Raw genomic sequence first — 17,216 nt, 5'->3', positions numbered from 1 at the left:
TTGCTTTTCTTAACTTCCACCTACTGGAATGTATGGGCTCTCTCTGCTCCCTCTGACTTCACCTCTCACTGCATCAGATCTCAACACAAAAGCAATCTCATCAGAGGATGCAGGTGTCCAATGTAGCCACACACAGCAAAACCACACACCTGGAGTGCTTCTTCAGGTTGCACTGCAGTAAAGCTGATAGTCTGTCTCTTGAGTTAGTGTACTGACAATGTCCTCTGTATGAATGCTGAAAATCGCTGTGTCACCAGCAAACCACCATCAATCCTTTTCCTTTACTGTATACTAGCTGTGGGGCTGGGCACTACTTTTGAGGTGTGGTTTTGTTTGGTCTTTAAAAAATATATTTATCTTACCTAGAGAAAAATTACTAGATTCCAAATTATAGCAGGTAGCTGAAAGAAAAGGAGGGCCAATCTAAAACACACTTGCTGAAGAAATTATTCTCTACAAGAGAATCTAAACCATATGCTTCTGGCAAACCCAAAAACTGATTACCATGTGTAGCGAGGAAAAGCAAAAGAAAAACGCAAATGTGTATGAAATGAAAACAGGAGAACTGCAGAAAGCAGTGAGAGATGGTAGGAGAGCCTGTAGAACCCTGAATGCTTTTAGGATAAAGAACCTGCTTGGAACAGAGGCTGCTGCAGTTTCCATCTTTGGCACAAAACAGGGATTTCCTCAGAAATATAAGTGAGCAAGGAAATACCTGCCTACATCAGAAATGAAAACAGGCCAACTGCTCATAATGAATTGAAAGCAAATCAGTAAGAATGTGGGAAATCAGTCATAGTTTCATCATTTGTGATGTCTATTCAGGATGGGTGTCATCCACATGCTCCAGTTCACCTGCAACTTGCAGGCCTTTCAAATAATTGCTTTTTGGGTTACAGTAGCTAAGCCTACAGACCAAGCCATTTTCGTAAAACAGGGCTGTAAGAGTCAGTGCTTGTTATTTTTGTTTTGTTTCAGGGTGTGCTGGATTCACCACGTTACAGGAGTGTGGGTGTACCCGCTTCTTGAGCACCTCAGCCCAGGTGTCAAAATAATCTTTTTTGCCGCTGTTACCGTAGTAATTAACGTATTCTACTTGGTGGGAGAAGTCCTGAACAACTACATCTGGGATACGCAAAAATGTGAGTATTGTTTTAGGGATATTATCTCATGACATACACCATCAGGACTTGAGTATGTTTCTCTGAAAGCCTAGAATGTTTTAAGCTGACTAAAACAAAGGAAAATGACAGAAGTTTCACTGAAACATCTTGCTTGCCTGCCCTTAAAAACAGACGGATGAACAGAATGTCTGCTGGAGAGCCTGATGAGCTATGAATATGTATTCTCTTTTATAACTTACAGTACTAATTTAAGAGCTCTTGGCAATTACCTGAGATGTTTACAGCCCACTTATTAGCTGATGAACCCATTAAATGCAGCTAGAATAAAGTATCATTCTGTATGAATGCCATTAATGGTAGGCTTAGACTGAGAAATGAAAATATAGTCCTTTAGTATTTTCAGGTATAAGGCATTTTCTCACCATATAAATTTACTCAGAGAAAATGAACAGGTTCTTGTCAGTGAAATAACAGGAATGAAAGATCACTTTAGTGCAGGGTAAACTTAACTGTGCAGACTCTACACCATCTATCCTGCCTAGGCCACCCATTGCTGAGGAGAGGAAAAGGGAAAATAAAAAACACAAGATTAAAAGTATGTTCCTTTTATCTATGAAAGATGTTCTTCATTTATCAAATTGAATGAAATAAGCGAACAGCATTCATAATAGCTGCTGTGGCAAATCGCAGCTGGAGGGAAAGAAATTCACATGGTAGTTAATGGCACACACAACTCTCTTTAACAAGTCCTTCAATACTAGGTAGAATCCAATGCTAGAAGCTCAAAGCAGTTTTACTTTCTGTTTGCCCATATTAGCATCCAGGTGTAAAATACCTTTTTGTTTTTGCTCTAGAACCATCAATCACTGGTCATAGTGTTCAAGATGGGTATTCAGTCCTCAGTTTGATGTCAAATTCACATTTATTTAACGTCTTTAAGTTAATTCGGGAAAGATGTTTCCAAAAAAGGCAGCTGCAAGGAATAATTTCACTTGACCTAAGTCCTGTATGAAGAATAATATTGTGGTAAAGAATCACATATTCTTAACAAGTCCGTGAATAAGTAGATGGTGGAAAATCTCCTGCACTATTCCAAAGTATACATAACAAAATCCCTGCTTCTTGCAGCCTGCCGCCCTAGAGGAGCTAACTTAGTTTCCTCATTCTCCCAACATCTTTCAAGGTTTACCCTGGCATTATTGTCCTCTCCATCATTTCCTTCACATAGATAAGGAATATTGATCCCAAGTCTTTTGTGGCTCAAGCACTTGCAAAACAGAAAATGCTGTGTGGGTCACGTGCTCATTTGCTGGGCTTGAAACACTTTGCACAAACTTAACCCAAAGTGTATGGCAGGAACACCACAAACAGCAGAGATGTAAAATTGTGCCAGTCTGTCACCATGCAAGACCTGGGAAAATATTATGTGAAAACTGTACACTTAAAAGGGGCTTTTGAGCAGTAAGACTGCAAATCAAAACAGTCTGCCATGAGAAGATTTCTGGGGTGAGAAGGGGTTGTTTTGGGTTTGGAGTTTTTTTATTTGTCTCTGGAGATGCATTAAATAGAACCTCACTACTGACAAAATGATTTGCAGTTAGTTTTTCCAAGTTAAACCACAAACATGGTAGGGAAGGAAAAATTTGCCCTTTGTACAAGCCAGCGTCTGTCCACAATTTTGAGGATATCTGCATTCCTGCCAAACTATTTGATGCATCTGCAGTAGAGTGCTTCAGAAGAAAGGAAAGAGGTGCTTTCAAAAAAGCAAATAAAATAGCTTTTAAAATTATTGGAAAAGTTCCTTCTAGGAGAAAGCAGAAGACATAAGATTGGCTCTGGAGCAACATTGTAAACTGTCTGTAATCTTTTGGTCCCAGTCTCTTGTTTTGGTTGTTAAACTTTTGACTGTGGCTCTCCCATTACACCGGTGTGCCAGCAACCCCCAGGGCCATTGTACTTGGGCTGCTGGCAACATGCGGACCCATTTGTCTCGGTGTTGTTCCTTTCAGCAAGGCAGCTCTGCAGTTGTGCTTTCTAACTGCAGATGAATCCTATTGTTTCCCATATTGGAATTCCTTAACTATGTTTTTAAAGTGATTTATGGTGTACTTACCGCCTGTGCATATATTGCACTAGCAGGTGATCTTACTTGTGACTGCATTTTCCTCTCAGTATTCTCAAGGATTGCTTCTTTTTTGCCTTTGGTTATCATAAGTCTTTCTTTTCCAGCATGCAGCAGGCCTGAAAACCTCCAAAAGAAATATTTGTATTTGAGATGTCTGGCAGAGAGGGCTTAGTCAGAAGAACAATACTTTTGTCAGATACCAGTAGTAATTCATTGTCCAGGAACAGGCATATGAAATAGCTGAATGTTTCCATTGCCAGAAAAAACACAGTCTGCTGCCCAGCCCAGCATAGAAAAGAGACGAGTCCTGCAGTTAGAATAATTTCTTTAAGGAGCTGTACACTCAACTCAGCCCTCCTGATATTACTGAAATAAATGGCCACTACAAGAAGAGAAAGGCACCCTCTCAGTAGTAATTGTTTATTCATTCTTGTACTTTTGAAAAAGGGAGATGTACCTGCAAATACTTAAAAATCCAATGCTGAAATGGAGAGGGGCTTCCAATTATTGAATTCTGAAACACAGTTATTAAAATTTTCTTTCAAACCAAGTTGTTTGCTTAGATTCAGCTATAGTAACATCTATTTTAGTTTGCTAGTAGGTAAGCAGAGCAGGTGAAGGAACTAAGTGTTCCCAGACCCCTGCAGCCATCAAAGGCTGGGTGTGCAGCAGGGGGTCAGGCTGATCTGAAAATGGGAGTGAGGGAGGGCGGGTTGTGCAGTTCATTACTGGACAACCACTGCCATCAGGTGTGCAGCTGCTCTTTTCCTTCACAGCAGGTGAGGTAACACATGCGAGCAAGTTCAGGAGAAACAACATGGAAAAAGGGAAAAGAAAGATGAATGCATTAGAAGAACCTCTCTAAACAAACCCTTCACTGGGTTGTTTTTATTGAGAGATTTTTAGAAGCTGCTCTCTATATGTTTTCAGGTATTGAAGAAGGAAGAGAAAAGCCGAAATCGGAGTGAACCATAAGAGACAACACAGAGAATTGTTTACAGCTGCATGGAAGATTTCTCATCCCAACAGAGTTTGGCTTGGAGAAGAATCTTTTGGGAAGGATGAAGTTTCATGGGCCCACTTCTCAGTGCAAGGATATTTTTGGATTTTCTATGGGGGGGGAAATGATTTTAGCTAAATAATATTAATGTTTTAAACTTCAATTTCTCCATGCTTGCATGTGACATACCCATATAAGATGTATATTTATCTCCAAGGCATTCTCAACATGCATTTCTTGAATCAAATAAGTCATTTAACCATTAAGTCATTAGATCTTTTTACTTCTGCCAAGAAAAACAATGAGTCCATTCTCTGTACTGTTTGAAAAAAGTTTTACCAGATAGGTCTAATACAAAGAAACAAAGCAATCCCATATATTTCAAATTACAGCGTAGAAGTTAATTGCATGAATGTATCTAAAGAAGAGTTCAGTCTGACTGAAATATTAATGTAACACTATGTAACAGCTGCCTTAAATTTGTAATGTTAATAATTTTACCAGTCCAGTGAAATCTTACTTGCAGTGTTAAGATCTTAAGACCTAAATAAAGATTAAATTATCCTTGCATTTCTGTTATTTCATGCTGATTCTTGAAATTTTAGATGGATTGATGGCATTTGAATGATACATTTTCAGGTTTTCCAGTGTCTGGAAAAAACTGTAGATGATATAATTTCTACATGAGGATTTTCCTTCTTATTTTCATAGTAAAATAACAAATCCTGCATTTTCAAGTTGTAAGTTCTCATTAGAGGGGCTGGGCTGTTTGTGTCTAAAAGGGAAAGCATTTAAGTCTTACGTCAGGAAGGCACATAAGCAAATGTTTGAAGTTAAGCATATGCATGTTTGTATAAGGAATTCAATTGCAAAATACTAGTGATTGTTTAAGTCTAACATGATTCTGTTTAATTATTAGACAATCAAGAAGTAACTCTAGTAGGCAGAAAAAAATTGTCAAGAACTAAAATAAAGTGAATAATTTTTCACAAGAGAATATTTATTAAAAAGTAGCTTTACAATCCAAGTATTGGTATTCATATCACATATTTTTTCATTAGTGTATTTAGTCATTTATTTTAACACAAGCAGAGCACTTTGAGTATATATAGTGCTAATGTGTTGTTTTTAGTAACGGGATTCCTGCACAGTTCTAATACTGTTTAACAATGTTTCTGCTCTGGAATAATTCTGGGGAAAACTGATCTCCTGCAACTCATTACATGCCTCCACAGTACTTTTTAAACATATTTATGTACACACTATCATAAGAAACAGCACAAGTTCAACAATGTACTTTTTGGTTTGTTTCCTTCAAAAATAAGACTCAGTAATGGTATTGGCTTTGTCTGTCCATCTGCTAGATTATTTTTAACTTGATGATCAAAATTTCAAAGCTAAGGAAATTGCTAGAAATTTAGTGGAAATAAGTGGCCAGATAGAGAAGGAGCTCTTCTAATGATCCTACAGAGGGAGAGGACAGGACACACAAAACCAGTAGAATTTGGAAGCAAATGGCCATGGCCATGAGGCCTTGCATTAAGGATATTATGTTCAGCTGTTCCTGAATTCCTCATTAGAGGTGCACAATGTTACTTGCTTTTAAAACTCAGAAAGGAAAGAAGGCATGGATTCAGTCATGTTCAGTGAGCTAGGAACTGCTTAAAGTCACTGCTTCTGAAAGCTGTGGTAGCACATGAAAGTAGTGGTGGACAATGAATGTTCTGGGGGATCTGGCTGTACTTTCCAACAGCAGCAACTGTGGCTTAGGGCAGGAAGCCTGAAGCACAAATCCTGTTGACTTTTTGTCATATGAAGAATTTGCATAACCTTTACTCTGCTGTTAAATCTAGACCATTTTTATTAAATTTTATTTCATGGGTATTGTTTCCTTCACAGAATTCCAGAACTCGTTCTGATGGGAAGAATGTGTTAAATAAAAATAATAAAATGCCACACAGCTGTACCCATTCTGCTAGAGCACACTGTTCTCATGTCTGCTGTATATATGGCACCACTGAATACTGAATGTCTGAGATCTCAAAAACTGACATTGATGGAAAGATTCCTCCTTCTCAGCAAGTTTTGTACCTGCTCAAGATAGGTTTTTCTTCTAATACCATGTCATTATATGCAATATGGAAAATAGAGTAAGAATATAAAGAGGACAGAATTGTCAGAGATCAGGATTGCATAGATAAATCCATAGGTAGGTGTCCAAGTGAAAGAAGGCTCCCTTTCAGAGGTATTGCATAGGCATGCCTAAAGTTGTCAACCCTCATATCTGTGAATTTGTGAATATTCAGCACCTGAAGAAAATAGACACCAAGCTTAGATCTCAGTTAAGCCCCTGAGGTTGGCAGTGTTAGCCAAAGGCAATATATGTGACACAAAACGTGGTGGGTTCCATTTGGTTTAAGAAAATTTATAGTATTCCAAGAAGGTTTGAACTCCATTTGTCTTCTCACATCTCAAAAAGTTCTCCACCTCCTGTGAGCTTTGAATCATCGTACTTAAAGTCAAAAACATTTTAGAGCATTAAATCCAGCCTCTGATGTATGAACCATGTTATAAATAACTTGGGGGCCTGTGTACCCAGAGAGCACTCTTCTAGACTGTGTTCATTCCCTTTAGGATTACACAATCCATCATTCTTAAGAAAGATGATGGATGAATGATGACTAAAATAAAAGTCACTTGTAAACTTGCCAAATTTTAACCATCTTGGCTGAAATTGTCCCTGAAAGGTATTTCTCTTGGGGGAACTATTTTTTTGGTGGAAAGCTTTTTGTCAGAACAAGTAATTTATTTACAAGTGAAAGTCTATGAAAAAAAAAAGTCTAGAAAACTTTTCTCTAATTTTGTTGTGGAACTCAGTCTGAGGACAACATTTATATTTGCAGCTTTTCTGAATTTATGAGGAATGCCTATTTGTCCAAATTTTTGGAAAAATAATAAGCCTGCATTTCCCTGTGGTGCACAGATAATTCTCCAGAGTGTTTATTATCTTTGCGAATAATTAAAGTTGTGGCTGAATAGGATTTTCTCTGCCATCCCTGGTCTCTTGATCCTCTTCATGCCTTGACTACCCAAGACACAGACAGATTGGGGAAGCCACTTTGCCTCCCATGTATTGTCAATACTTCCCCAGAGCTGATGCAAATAAAGCTGCATTGAAGTGTGGGGGAAGCCAAACTTTGATGACAACCTGAGCAATGAGAATAGGTTCTAGATTAATGAGCTAAGTGAAAAAAAAACTCTAGCTTTTCCCTTGAGGACTGCAATAAAATGAAATTAGTAGTGTTTGTTATGTTATAGCTGTAATGATAAACCACATAGAAAACTGTGGGAAGGAATCATTAGTTTTGTTGTCAGAGAAGAGCACAGTGTGCAGTAAATAAGAAAGGCTGCCACACCTTGAACCATGAGGAAAAAACAAAATACAGTTTCATCATTCAGTGAACACCATCCATCAAGTGTTACGAATGAGGCACAGGAAAAAATGTTGTGTGATCATCTAATTAAAGGCAATATCATTATTCATACTCACAAGGGGCCAAATTAAGGTTGAACAGACAGCCTAAATGCTGACATTACCTCACTCCTCAATACCCAACTTTTCAAACTTAGTAATCTCTTTTTTTAGTAATAGAACACAAAATAAGGGGTTAGAAAAAAAGGCTGGTTAGAAAGTCTAGCCACCATGTTGTCATGAATTTTATTGTGACTATGTCCCCTATTTGGCATTAGAAAGCTCATCCTGACTTTCTGCCTGCATGTAGCTGCCCCAAAACATGTATTCATAGTTCCCATACCATTCTGTTACAAAGGCATTGTCATAATTTACAAATTTGTGCCATGATCTCAACATTAAATTATTTCAATCTGTGATTTGGCTTGTGTGAGATAAAACTGTAATTTGATGTCTTTGTATAGCTACCATTGCCTTATTTTAAAGAAAAATGACAAATATTTTCCCTAATTTTCCATAGTCTTTGCTTCTCTGCCCATGGGAGTAATATTAGCAAAATCACCACCAGTGCATGTCAAAGGCGCTTGGCCACTGAGTAGACTGACTAATGGCTCACCATTCTGCAGGCTCCAGGGGGCAGTTTCTAGTGGCAGTGTATAACTCAGGCACTTCTCAGTTCATTTTTCCTATTGAATTTGCTTTTCAAAGACTACTTCAAATCCTAACAATAATTTATTCTTTGCCTTTTATTTTCTACAAGGATTGGTCCGTCTGCTCTGATTCGCACTTCAGTAGCCTTTGAAGACTCAGATACCATTAGAGTGAGCACTGAAAAGATTCATCATCTAAAATGTGAGCTGATGTATAGTCCTGAAGAGACCATGAGCCTGAGACGAGCACCACCAAGGCAGGTTGGGTGTTCCTGCCCTGGGAGTAAAGGAGCAAGCAATAGAAGAGGTGTAGGTGAGGTCACCTCTGAATGCAGACTTAGAGAAGTGTTACTAATGCTATCTTTTAATGCCCTCTATTGTCATGTGAGTAGGGTCAAATGTTGGTGACAGGTGTCTTCTGTCTGCAGCAGCCTAAGAAAGTTCCTGATCAAAGCCTGGTGTCTCCTAGTAGAGGAGGTAATCTCCACTAGGGTACCCCAGTGCTCTGCTCCTGTGGTTCAGAGCTTCACCTGCTGCCGTGGCCAGATGGTTAAACTGGGGTCACAGGTGTTGCTGGGAAGGACAGAAACCCGGGAGTTTGACTACTGCCAAAGTCACAGGGAAGAAAAGAACATCTGGAAGTTTGGCTGGTCAGCTCTCTACAGTAGCAACAATCTCCCTCCTCTTTAAAGTAAGAACAAAGGGAGAATGAAACTAAACTGGAAAGTAAAAGGATGTAGCTGTTGAGGTCTGTTTAGAAAAGTTCTTGGGCACATCCTGACCTCACAGCACGTGCACTGGTGCTTTTGATTGCAGGGGCTTTGCTGAATGAGGGGTCAAGTGGACTGGCAGGTGGGGCATTCTGTGTAGTGCTTCTAATGATGGAATGATAGGGGTTTGAGCTTAGAGTGAAAATATGCATTTTGTGCATAGCTACTTCCTCTTGCTTGTATTATTTAAGTAACTAGGAAGAACAGAACTGCCCAATTTGCAGACCACAAACATGAAATATATTTAGCATATATTCTCCAAAATGAGCAATTTTATTTTTATCAAAATGCACACTGTTTTGTTCAAGTAACAGATGGAAATCAATGGGTTTTAATGTAACCCAGAAGAGCAAGTTGTAGTTTTATTCCCTTAAGTACCCCTTTGTTGTTCAGACCACAGCTGTAAAGGGATTTGAACCTCATCACAATAAATGCCAGTACAGAAATTTGAAAGGTAGGCCACAGACTTTGTGGCCCACTGGAGAAGGTATCTGCTGTTCCTTAGAGTTGTGTAAAATGAGATAGAAGTGAAATAGCATCTTTTTTGTGTTATTAATGTCACAACTAGCCATGGTGTTCAAATTCAGCATTTTATATATAGCTTGTGTATTAAAAAATCAATGTCCTACCATTAGGCTGGAGAAGTATCTCTGCAGTGTGCATTCTGAATGTAGAGATTGCTATAGTGCAGTCAGTTCTAGGACTGAATTTCTCTTTGCTTTCTGTTATGCAGATAGGCTCCTCTGTATGTGTATTGTGTAGACAGAAGTTCAGCACACACGTGGACACGTATATACACATGTGTATACACACACGATTTTCTGCAGAAACAAATGATGACAGTTGGATGTTAAATGGCACTTACTTACTTTCTATGGGGAAAAATCAGGCACTGTGGAAGGCATCATTTTTGACAGGGACAGTAATGCCACCATAACTCCAAACTGACAGCCCCTTCTCCTCATACTTTTCTCCTGGGAATAAGGCTGGTCAGCTGCTGGCCATTCTGCCCAAAGCAACAGAAACAGTCTGTGGCTGCAGGACTCTGCAGTTCCTGCATTTCTGCAGGCAGAACAGTGCCTGGCTATCTGTCTATATATAATTTTCTTAGCTTATTTACTATGTACAATACAATAAGTTGTTCTTATATAATAATGGTTCTCAGTTTGGCTCTGAAGTTTACACCTGACAGATGAAATGGGATAAAAGAGAGGGAGGTCACCCCTTTTCTGTGACTGGTATTAAACTGAAAAACCATTCTCTAGAGAATGGAGTGGCTTAACAGGAGTGCTGTTAGTCATGGAGTAGGAAGAGGCAGTTAGTCACACAATACTTGGTGAGGCAGCAAAATTACGATAATGGAGGACCTCAACTACCTGTGCATATTCTGGCCAAGAGTTACCATGGAACAAGTTATGAAGAGGGAATTTCTTGAATCTTCATGTCTTGGAATGAAGTACACCAAGGCAGGGAGGGCTTTCAAGCATGGGTGAAGTTCAGGAGATGGCTCATTGGAGATGTAATCGTAGCTGAGCCACTAAGCAAAACTGACCACAACATAATTAGATTCACCTGCTTGGGATGTGATGAGGTCCTGGCTCCTTTGGTAGCATGTAAGGTACCAAGCTTTGTACAGTAGCCCTAAACACTGGGGAAGAGAGGTGGAGAGGACAGGAATATGGGTGGGGGAAAGATGGAAGAAGATGTTACCATCCAAAGGTTACCTGCCTCCAGCAGACAGTTGTACAAAGGGGCCCCCTTGGCACAAACAATGGGAGCTTTTACCATCCAATGGGAATGTTTTGCAGTGAATGCTTATTAGGCAGCTCTGGGGAGTTGTGTAAGAAGGCAGCCAAGAGAGGATAAAATAACATGGTTAGAAAAATTACATTGCCTAGCTGTAGCCCACAGTTAGGTGCATACAGTCCAGAGAGAGCACTCAGTCAAAATGAGTTTTGGTCTCTTTCTGCCAAGGCCTTAGAGTTATGCAGGATTTTGAGCCCACTCCTTGGAGAAGGGGTTTACTGAGGCCAACCTGTCTGCAGAAATTGTGCAATAGACATCCTGCCAAGGATGGCACAGTGTGTAAAATCCAAGGTCTGAGGGGAAAGTATGCAGGTACATGACTGTATATTGTGGTGCTTTTAATGTCAGAACCACTGGTGGGATAGCTGTAGTTAGAGACACACATAAATACATTGGTATCATTATATTCCAACTCTTTCTAGCATTGCAGAGGTTTTGAAAGGAGCCACAATTCTGACTAGGCAGTAAGCTTAGAAAGAGGTCCACTGGATGGACCTATGATACAATCAAACCAAGAGCACTTGTGAAGTCAAGCACCTGGCTGTCACTGCAGTCAGGGCTACAGACATGGGTGTCACTGCACAGTGTTGCAGCCTCCCGTTTGTAGTGGCCCACAGCTCAGCCCTGTGTGATGTGTAGTGCTTTTCCTGCCGTGGGAAGTCCAAACAGCCAAAGCCATCCCAGGGGTTAGCCAGATCCTGCCTGCAAACAGGTATTCTGCTCTGCTTGTGAACTCAGCTCCCACACAGGGTGGCATATATACTGGCATGTGCCATAGGAATGGTTGATTCGTGTGTCTGGAGATTTCAGGCTAACTCAAAGCAAAAAATAAATAAAAAAACCCAAAAGAAAAGAGACGTAAGGCCTTTGCTTAATAGAGCATTAATTATGCAGGTACTGAAAGATTTCTAGTCCCTTTCAGCCCTCAGAATTTAGATTCTGCTGGATATACTTAATTTTTTAAAGCCCTCTACATTTTGCAGTTTACACATTTGCATAGCGTAGGACTACTGTCAGGAACATATATCTACAGATCTGGGACAGGAGCTGTTCTCATCATTACAGTGGGATGGAAAAGAGAAAACAGTTCAAAGGAGGAGGATGGGGGAAGGGAAGCATTTCCATATATTTTTTAAGGAATCAGAAAGACACACAGGCAAGTGTGTCAATCATGAGACACAGTTCTCTCTTTAATACTGTCAGGAACACAAAAGTTCACAGAGCACATGTGTGAGAGGGTGCTGTGCTGCCTTGACTACATGATCTGCATGATACATGTCAGAAGATGGGAATGTTGCTATGGCAATTCTTCTCTCTCCTGAATACTAAGTTGTCGAAGAAGCCAGTTCACAGTCAGGCAGGCTCACTTATGAACTTGCCTGCTTGAAGATGCTAAATACTATTTATAGCTTCTCTTGCAAGGAGACAACATTGTTTTCTGCCCTGGCCTCTTAAGACCCTGTGCCCCAGTTCTCCAATATTCCTGATGTTTATGTGATTTGGAAGCTGCTGAGGACAGAGATTTAACTGAATTTTGTGTTGGAGAGTGTTGGGGTTTTCCCTTGGCTTATACAATGTCCTTCAATTTTCATCTTGCTAAGAAAGCAACAGACAGATGGGTCTTTCTGCATTTCCAAAAGACATCTTGCTGTTTTTTGTGAAGTTCTGGATTGAGTAATTCATTTATCTTTACTTTCAGTCTGCAGAATAGTAACCTGTTTTCTCTAATGCTTCCCCTGGCAGGACAGCAGGAGAGGAACTGGCAGCCTCTTGGTGCCCCTACCAATTTTTTCACTGGGTGACCCTTGAGCCCATCCTGTCCTTGCTTCTGTTATGGAGCCATTCCCACTTTGCTGTGTGGGTGCTGCCGTGGGAGAGGGATGCCTGCACCAGCAGCTCTCCTACTGCACCTGTGATTTCCCTTAGAAATAATGCTCTGTGCTCCTTCCTTCCCTAAAAACCTGTATAATAGCACGGCTTCGTGGAAGCAAAGCAGCTTTGTTGTAGAGGTGGCAAACTTCAGTAGATGCAGGGATTCCTGTATTACAGTGTCTCCCAATGTCCATGTTGTATCATGTTTTCTGGTAGCAGTCTCTGTTTTCAGCTATTTTCCTTTAACCTAAGTTTCATTTTGTAATTGGGATATTCTTCACTAGGAAATTCTACATGTCTGATTCAGGCTAAATTTTCTAAGATGGCTCAGGCACTCCAAAACTGAAGATAAGCAAAACCAGACTGTATTATCTATATAAAAAAATCCTTCAAATTAGTTGATCATACTGGGTTGTTGGTGTTTGGTTTTATTTTTTTTTTTTTAATTTGTTTTGGTTTTTGTTTTTTGGTGGGGTTTTTTGGATTTTTTTTTCGTTGGTTGGTTGGGTTTTTTTGGTTTTTTTTTTTTTTTAATCAGGATGGATACTGCTGTAGGAAACTCTGCAGGTAGGCAGAATGTAAAATCCTGATCTGACGTGCTGTAAATTAATCAGGACAACATAGGAAGAAAAAAGAGTTGCTCTGCTTACCTGTGTGATGCTGGGTATTTTACTTAATTTTACCACCTCGCAGTTTGCCAGTAACTTCTTTTAAAGTTTGAAGTGTTTACTTAGCACCTCCCATGGGCTCTAAAAGTACTAAAACAAATGAGTTCTGCAAGAGCAAATGATCAAGGCAAAGGTGCCATCGAAAATGATGACAATTTGTTTACCAAAGTACTCCAATACCCCCCTCAAACAGAGAATGTACCCAGCATCTGGATTTGATCCTTCAGTGATCAGTTAAAGAATAGCACAGCCAACAGAAAACACAATCATCTGTCACAGAGAGAAGTGTGACCAAAAGAACAATAAAAGATCATTTTAATGTCCAATTCCAATAAGACAACAGAACTCTCAGACAAGTCACAGGTTCATGTACAAGAAGAGACATGTGCAAATACAGGACATCTTAGGAAACTGTAGGAGCAGATGCTCTCCAGAGAAATGTGTCTTCTTTATATAGCATTCATTTGCACCTGTAAGAACAAGAAATAAGTGGAAGAATTTCAAAATCAAATCTTGACTCTGTAACACATATACAGGCATAATTTAGATCACCCAAAAATGTCAATGATTTAATGATTTATTTTATGTCTTGTTTCTGCTGTGCTCATCAAGAGAGCTTTACTTAGTCCAGCTGGTCTGAGGATTTTGATACCCATGTGATTCAGAGGCATGGATTCAAACCACATTGGCCAGTACAGAGACGTCAAAAAGTTTCCATAGTGCAAGGGACACAGAAATGAAAAGTATTTGCTGGTTTAGAGAGGTCGATTAGTAGCTTGCAGATACCCAGGCCTATGGTTCTTAAACTGTGCTCTCTCTTCTTTTCCATCTGAGCCCATTTTGTTTCCAGAGATTTAAGGGATGAACCTGAGAAGCCACTCCTGCTGCAGGTACTTTCCGTGTTTCTGAGCGAGCAGGCCAAGAAAAACAGCAGACCAAGATAATTTTCCTACAGAGTTCCACACCAGCTAGAGAAGGATGATGAAGTGCAGCAGATTTGCTGACAGCGCAGCTCTCTCTGTTGAAGGGGACCGGCATGTGCTGCTTTCTTACAGGCAGGATTGCCCCCAGGTCAGAGCGTTGTGCTGCTGCAGCTTGCCCAGAGCAGCTGTAGATGTCATATCTGAAAGGCTGAAAAGCTTAAAATTCCCTGCTCAAAGAGCAGCTTTTGCCTCGTGCTGCCTGAAGCTATCCATGACCACAAAGCCTCATGCAGGATGTGACCATGAGAGCTTCCTGAAGCAGCCGTGCTGCTTGCAGGCTGCCTGCCTCTAGTGACCACAGTGTGATCCCGTGATCCCTTTGCTTTCCCCACTGCAGCCGAGGATCTCTTGTCCATCCCTGGAACAGCTCCTCTGCATTCACAGCCATGAAAAACCACAGGAGCTGGAGTAAACCAAGATTTATTCAGAAAGAGGGTCTGAATCCAATTAGAGCAAAATAAACAGTCAACATGACACATTTCCTTCTCACCTCTGCAGAAGCTAATCTAGCTGATCCCTTTCTGGTGTAACAGGAAAATCCCTGATACCTTACAGCTCCACAGCCAGCACTGGAGGACACGGCACAGGCAGCAAACACCAGCTGGGCCTCCAGCTCACCCAGCTCTGCCTTTGGCACTGCGAGCCAGCAGCTGCCTCGGGTGCCTCCTCAAACTTTCTGCTACAGAGCCTACAGGCAGGCGCTGACTTGGGGCCACATCTCATTTTCTTTTCCCAAATAAGCATTCTGCTTTGCTGCTGTGATGCAAGTTTCCTAAATAAGATATTCTGGGAAAGAGATCTTCCTGTGTGCTTTTGAGAGGAGACAGTCCTTTCTTTCGGGAGGCATGGCATTCTCACAGGCTGCACTGACATCCTGTGGCACGACTTCCCCGCACGGAAAGAGCGTCAAGGGACAGCTTTGCCCCTCCGTGTCCCCTCTCTGCAAGTCTCTCTTGCATCCAAATTCTTTGGGAGGGGAAGGGGCACCTGCCCCCTTGCTGGGTCCAGCACCAGCTCCTGCCCACCGTGCCTGGCAGGCACAGCTCCTGATGTCACCTCAGCTGCCACTCATCCTGCCACCACCGGCCTGGGAGGGAGGGACCAGCCCCCCGCCCCATTTGGCATCTGAATCACTGCCCCAGCATAAGGGCTGTGCAAGCATGAGCTGTAGTGACATAGCATGGGTGGGGTGTTGCTGGAAGGGTGGGAGCTTTTGAAGGGAAAAAATTATGAAAACCCCTCACACCCCCTCCCCACAGCCCCAACCTCCTCTGCCCACAGAGCACTGAGCCCTGCCATGGGATGGCCAGGGTCTGCAGCAAGCTGCATCCCTCAGCCCAGGCTAAGGCACTGTGGTGCAAAATAGCACCCAGCCCCTCAGAAGGCGAGTTTAATTTTACTTCCCCTTGGAGAACAGCGTTAATCCGGAACTTTTTAGGCACCACTCGATCAGCTGAATTACAACTATTAGCTTTGGACTCTAGGCATTTTTATGAGATATTAGTTCCAGGGCTTGTGGTTTGGCATGGAAAGCATATTATTCACACACAAAACAACTGCATTAAAATAACATTAGGAATCTGGCTCAAACTGACAAAACCTAGGAAACTCAGAATTAAGGCTGAAAGTATGTCCTTAACTCACCCACTTGCGTGCCCGTGTGGCCGCCTGGGCGGTGTGTTGGCCCCACTGCCTCCAGCTGAGCCATATTCCCATGCTATTCCAGGGAGGAAACAGGCTGCACCACCCCTGGGAGCAGCAAACCTTGTGCCTTGGAGCCCTCATCCACTCAGACAAGTTTTAGGATTTACATGTAATGCAACTTTTTTTCTGAGCATCTCTACCTAGAGCCAGGTTTCCTCCCCTGTCACCAGCATCATTGCACTCAGAGCAAAAGTTGCACAGAGATGTGAAGGCTGAATGGAGGCAACACCAGCCCTGAGGAAGGCAAATGGGCCTTTCTGCAAGCTGCTGGGGAAAAACCCTTGGCTCAGAGAATGCCTTCTAGTGTTCACTTTGTGGATCACCTCACTATGAGGGAGCTGAGGCCAAGAAGTATTGTGAAGACACAGGTTGCTGTCACTGGAGCTGGAGAGGAGTGGGGGGAAACTTGTGCAGGAATTGTCCCAACTGGCTCCTCTTTTGCAGGACTTTTGGTCATGGGAAGCAACACTACATACAGAGAAATTTGTGTCACAGCACCCAGTGGCTGAAAAACAAGGAAGCATTCCCTAAAAGGGTCAAAAAGGAGCAGTGCTGTGTGCACTCCTGGTCTGAACATCATCTGTGCTCCAGTTTTTCTCCCAGAGCCCCGTCCCTGATCACAGGACACAAATATCCAAATGCTCTCCTGGGCGCTGGCTCTCCAGAAGGTGCCTCTGGGCTGTGGAAAAGGCGATCTCAACTGCAGCGCACTCGCTGCAAGAGCAAACAAACAAAGCAGCAGCCTCAGCGGAATCACAGCTCACATCATCCAAGAAATGAATTACCACAGGCCTCTAGGAAGGACTGATCTGCTCACCCCTGGAGCATAGCTCATTTTTAAGATGTTCTTCCTCTGTGGCCAAATATTTGCCTCCACATGGCAGCAAAATCAGCTCCTCTAAAGCCCTGTTTGAAATAAGCTTCACTTCTGCCCTACCCATTCCTTTTATTTAGGAGCTCTGCTGTTCTGTAGGAAACAATCCAAGATGCTCATGCATGAGGGATCTCTCAAGAATAAACCACATTAAAAAGAAAAAATCCA

The 17,216-nt window shown here is 41.6% G+C and overlaps 1 protein-coding gene across 1 annotated transcript in view; it reads left to right on the top strand.

Annotated features, from left to right (window-relative positions):
• The window catches only part of AIG1 (androgen induced 1), a 123,533-nt gene extending 118,714 nt beyond the window's left edge, over positions 1–4,819 (top strand). The window contains exons 5-6 of the mRNA XM_063151392.1: positions 979–1,142; positions 4,180–4,819. Coding sequence (XP_063007462.1) covers positions 979–1,142; positions 4,180–4,217 — 202 coding nt within the window. The 3' untranslated portion in view covers positions 4,218–4,819. The remainder of the gene's footprint in view (positions 1–978; positions 1,143–4,179) is intronic.
• The last annotated feature ends 12,397 nt before the right edge of the window (positions 4,820–17,216 follow it).

This window comes from Melospiza melodia, chromosome 3, assembly GCF_035770615.1.
Source record: "Melospiza melodia melodia isolate bMelMel2 chromosome 3, bMelMel2.pri, whole genome shotgun sequence".
NCBI classification, from domain to species: Eukaryota; Metazoa; Chordata; class Aves; order Passeriformes; family Passerellidae; genus Melospiza; species Melospiza melodia.
The sequence above is the reverse complement of the archived record's forward strand: the minus strand, read 5'-3'. Positions and strand labels throughout refer to the sequence as shown.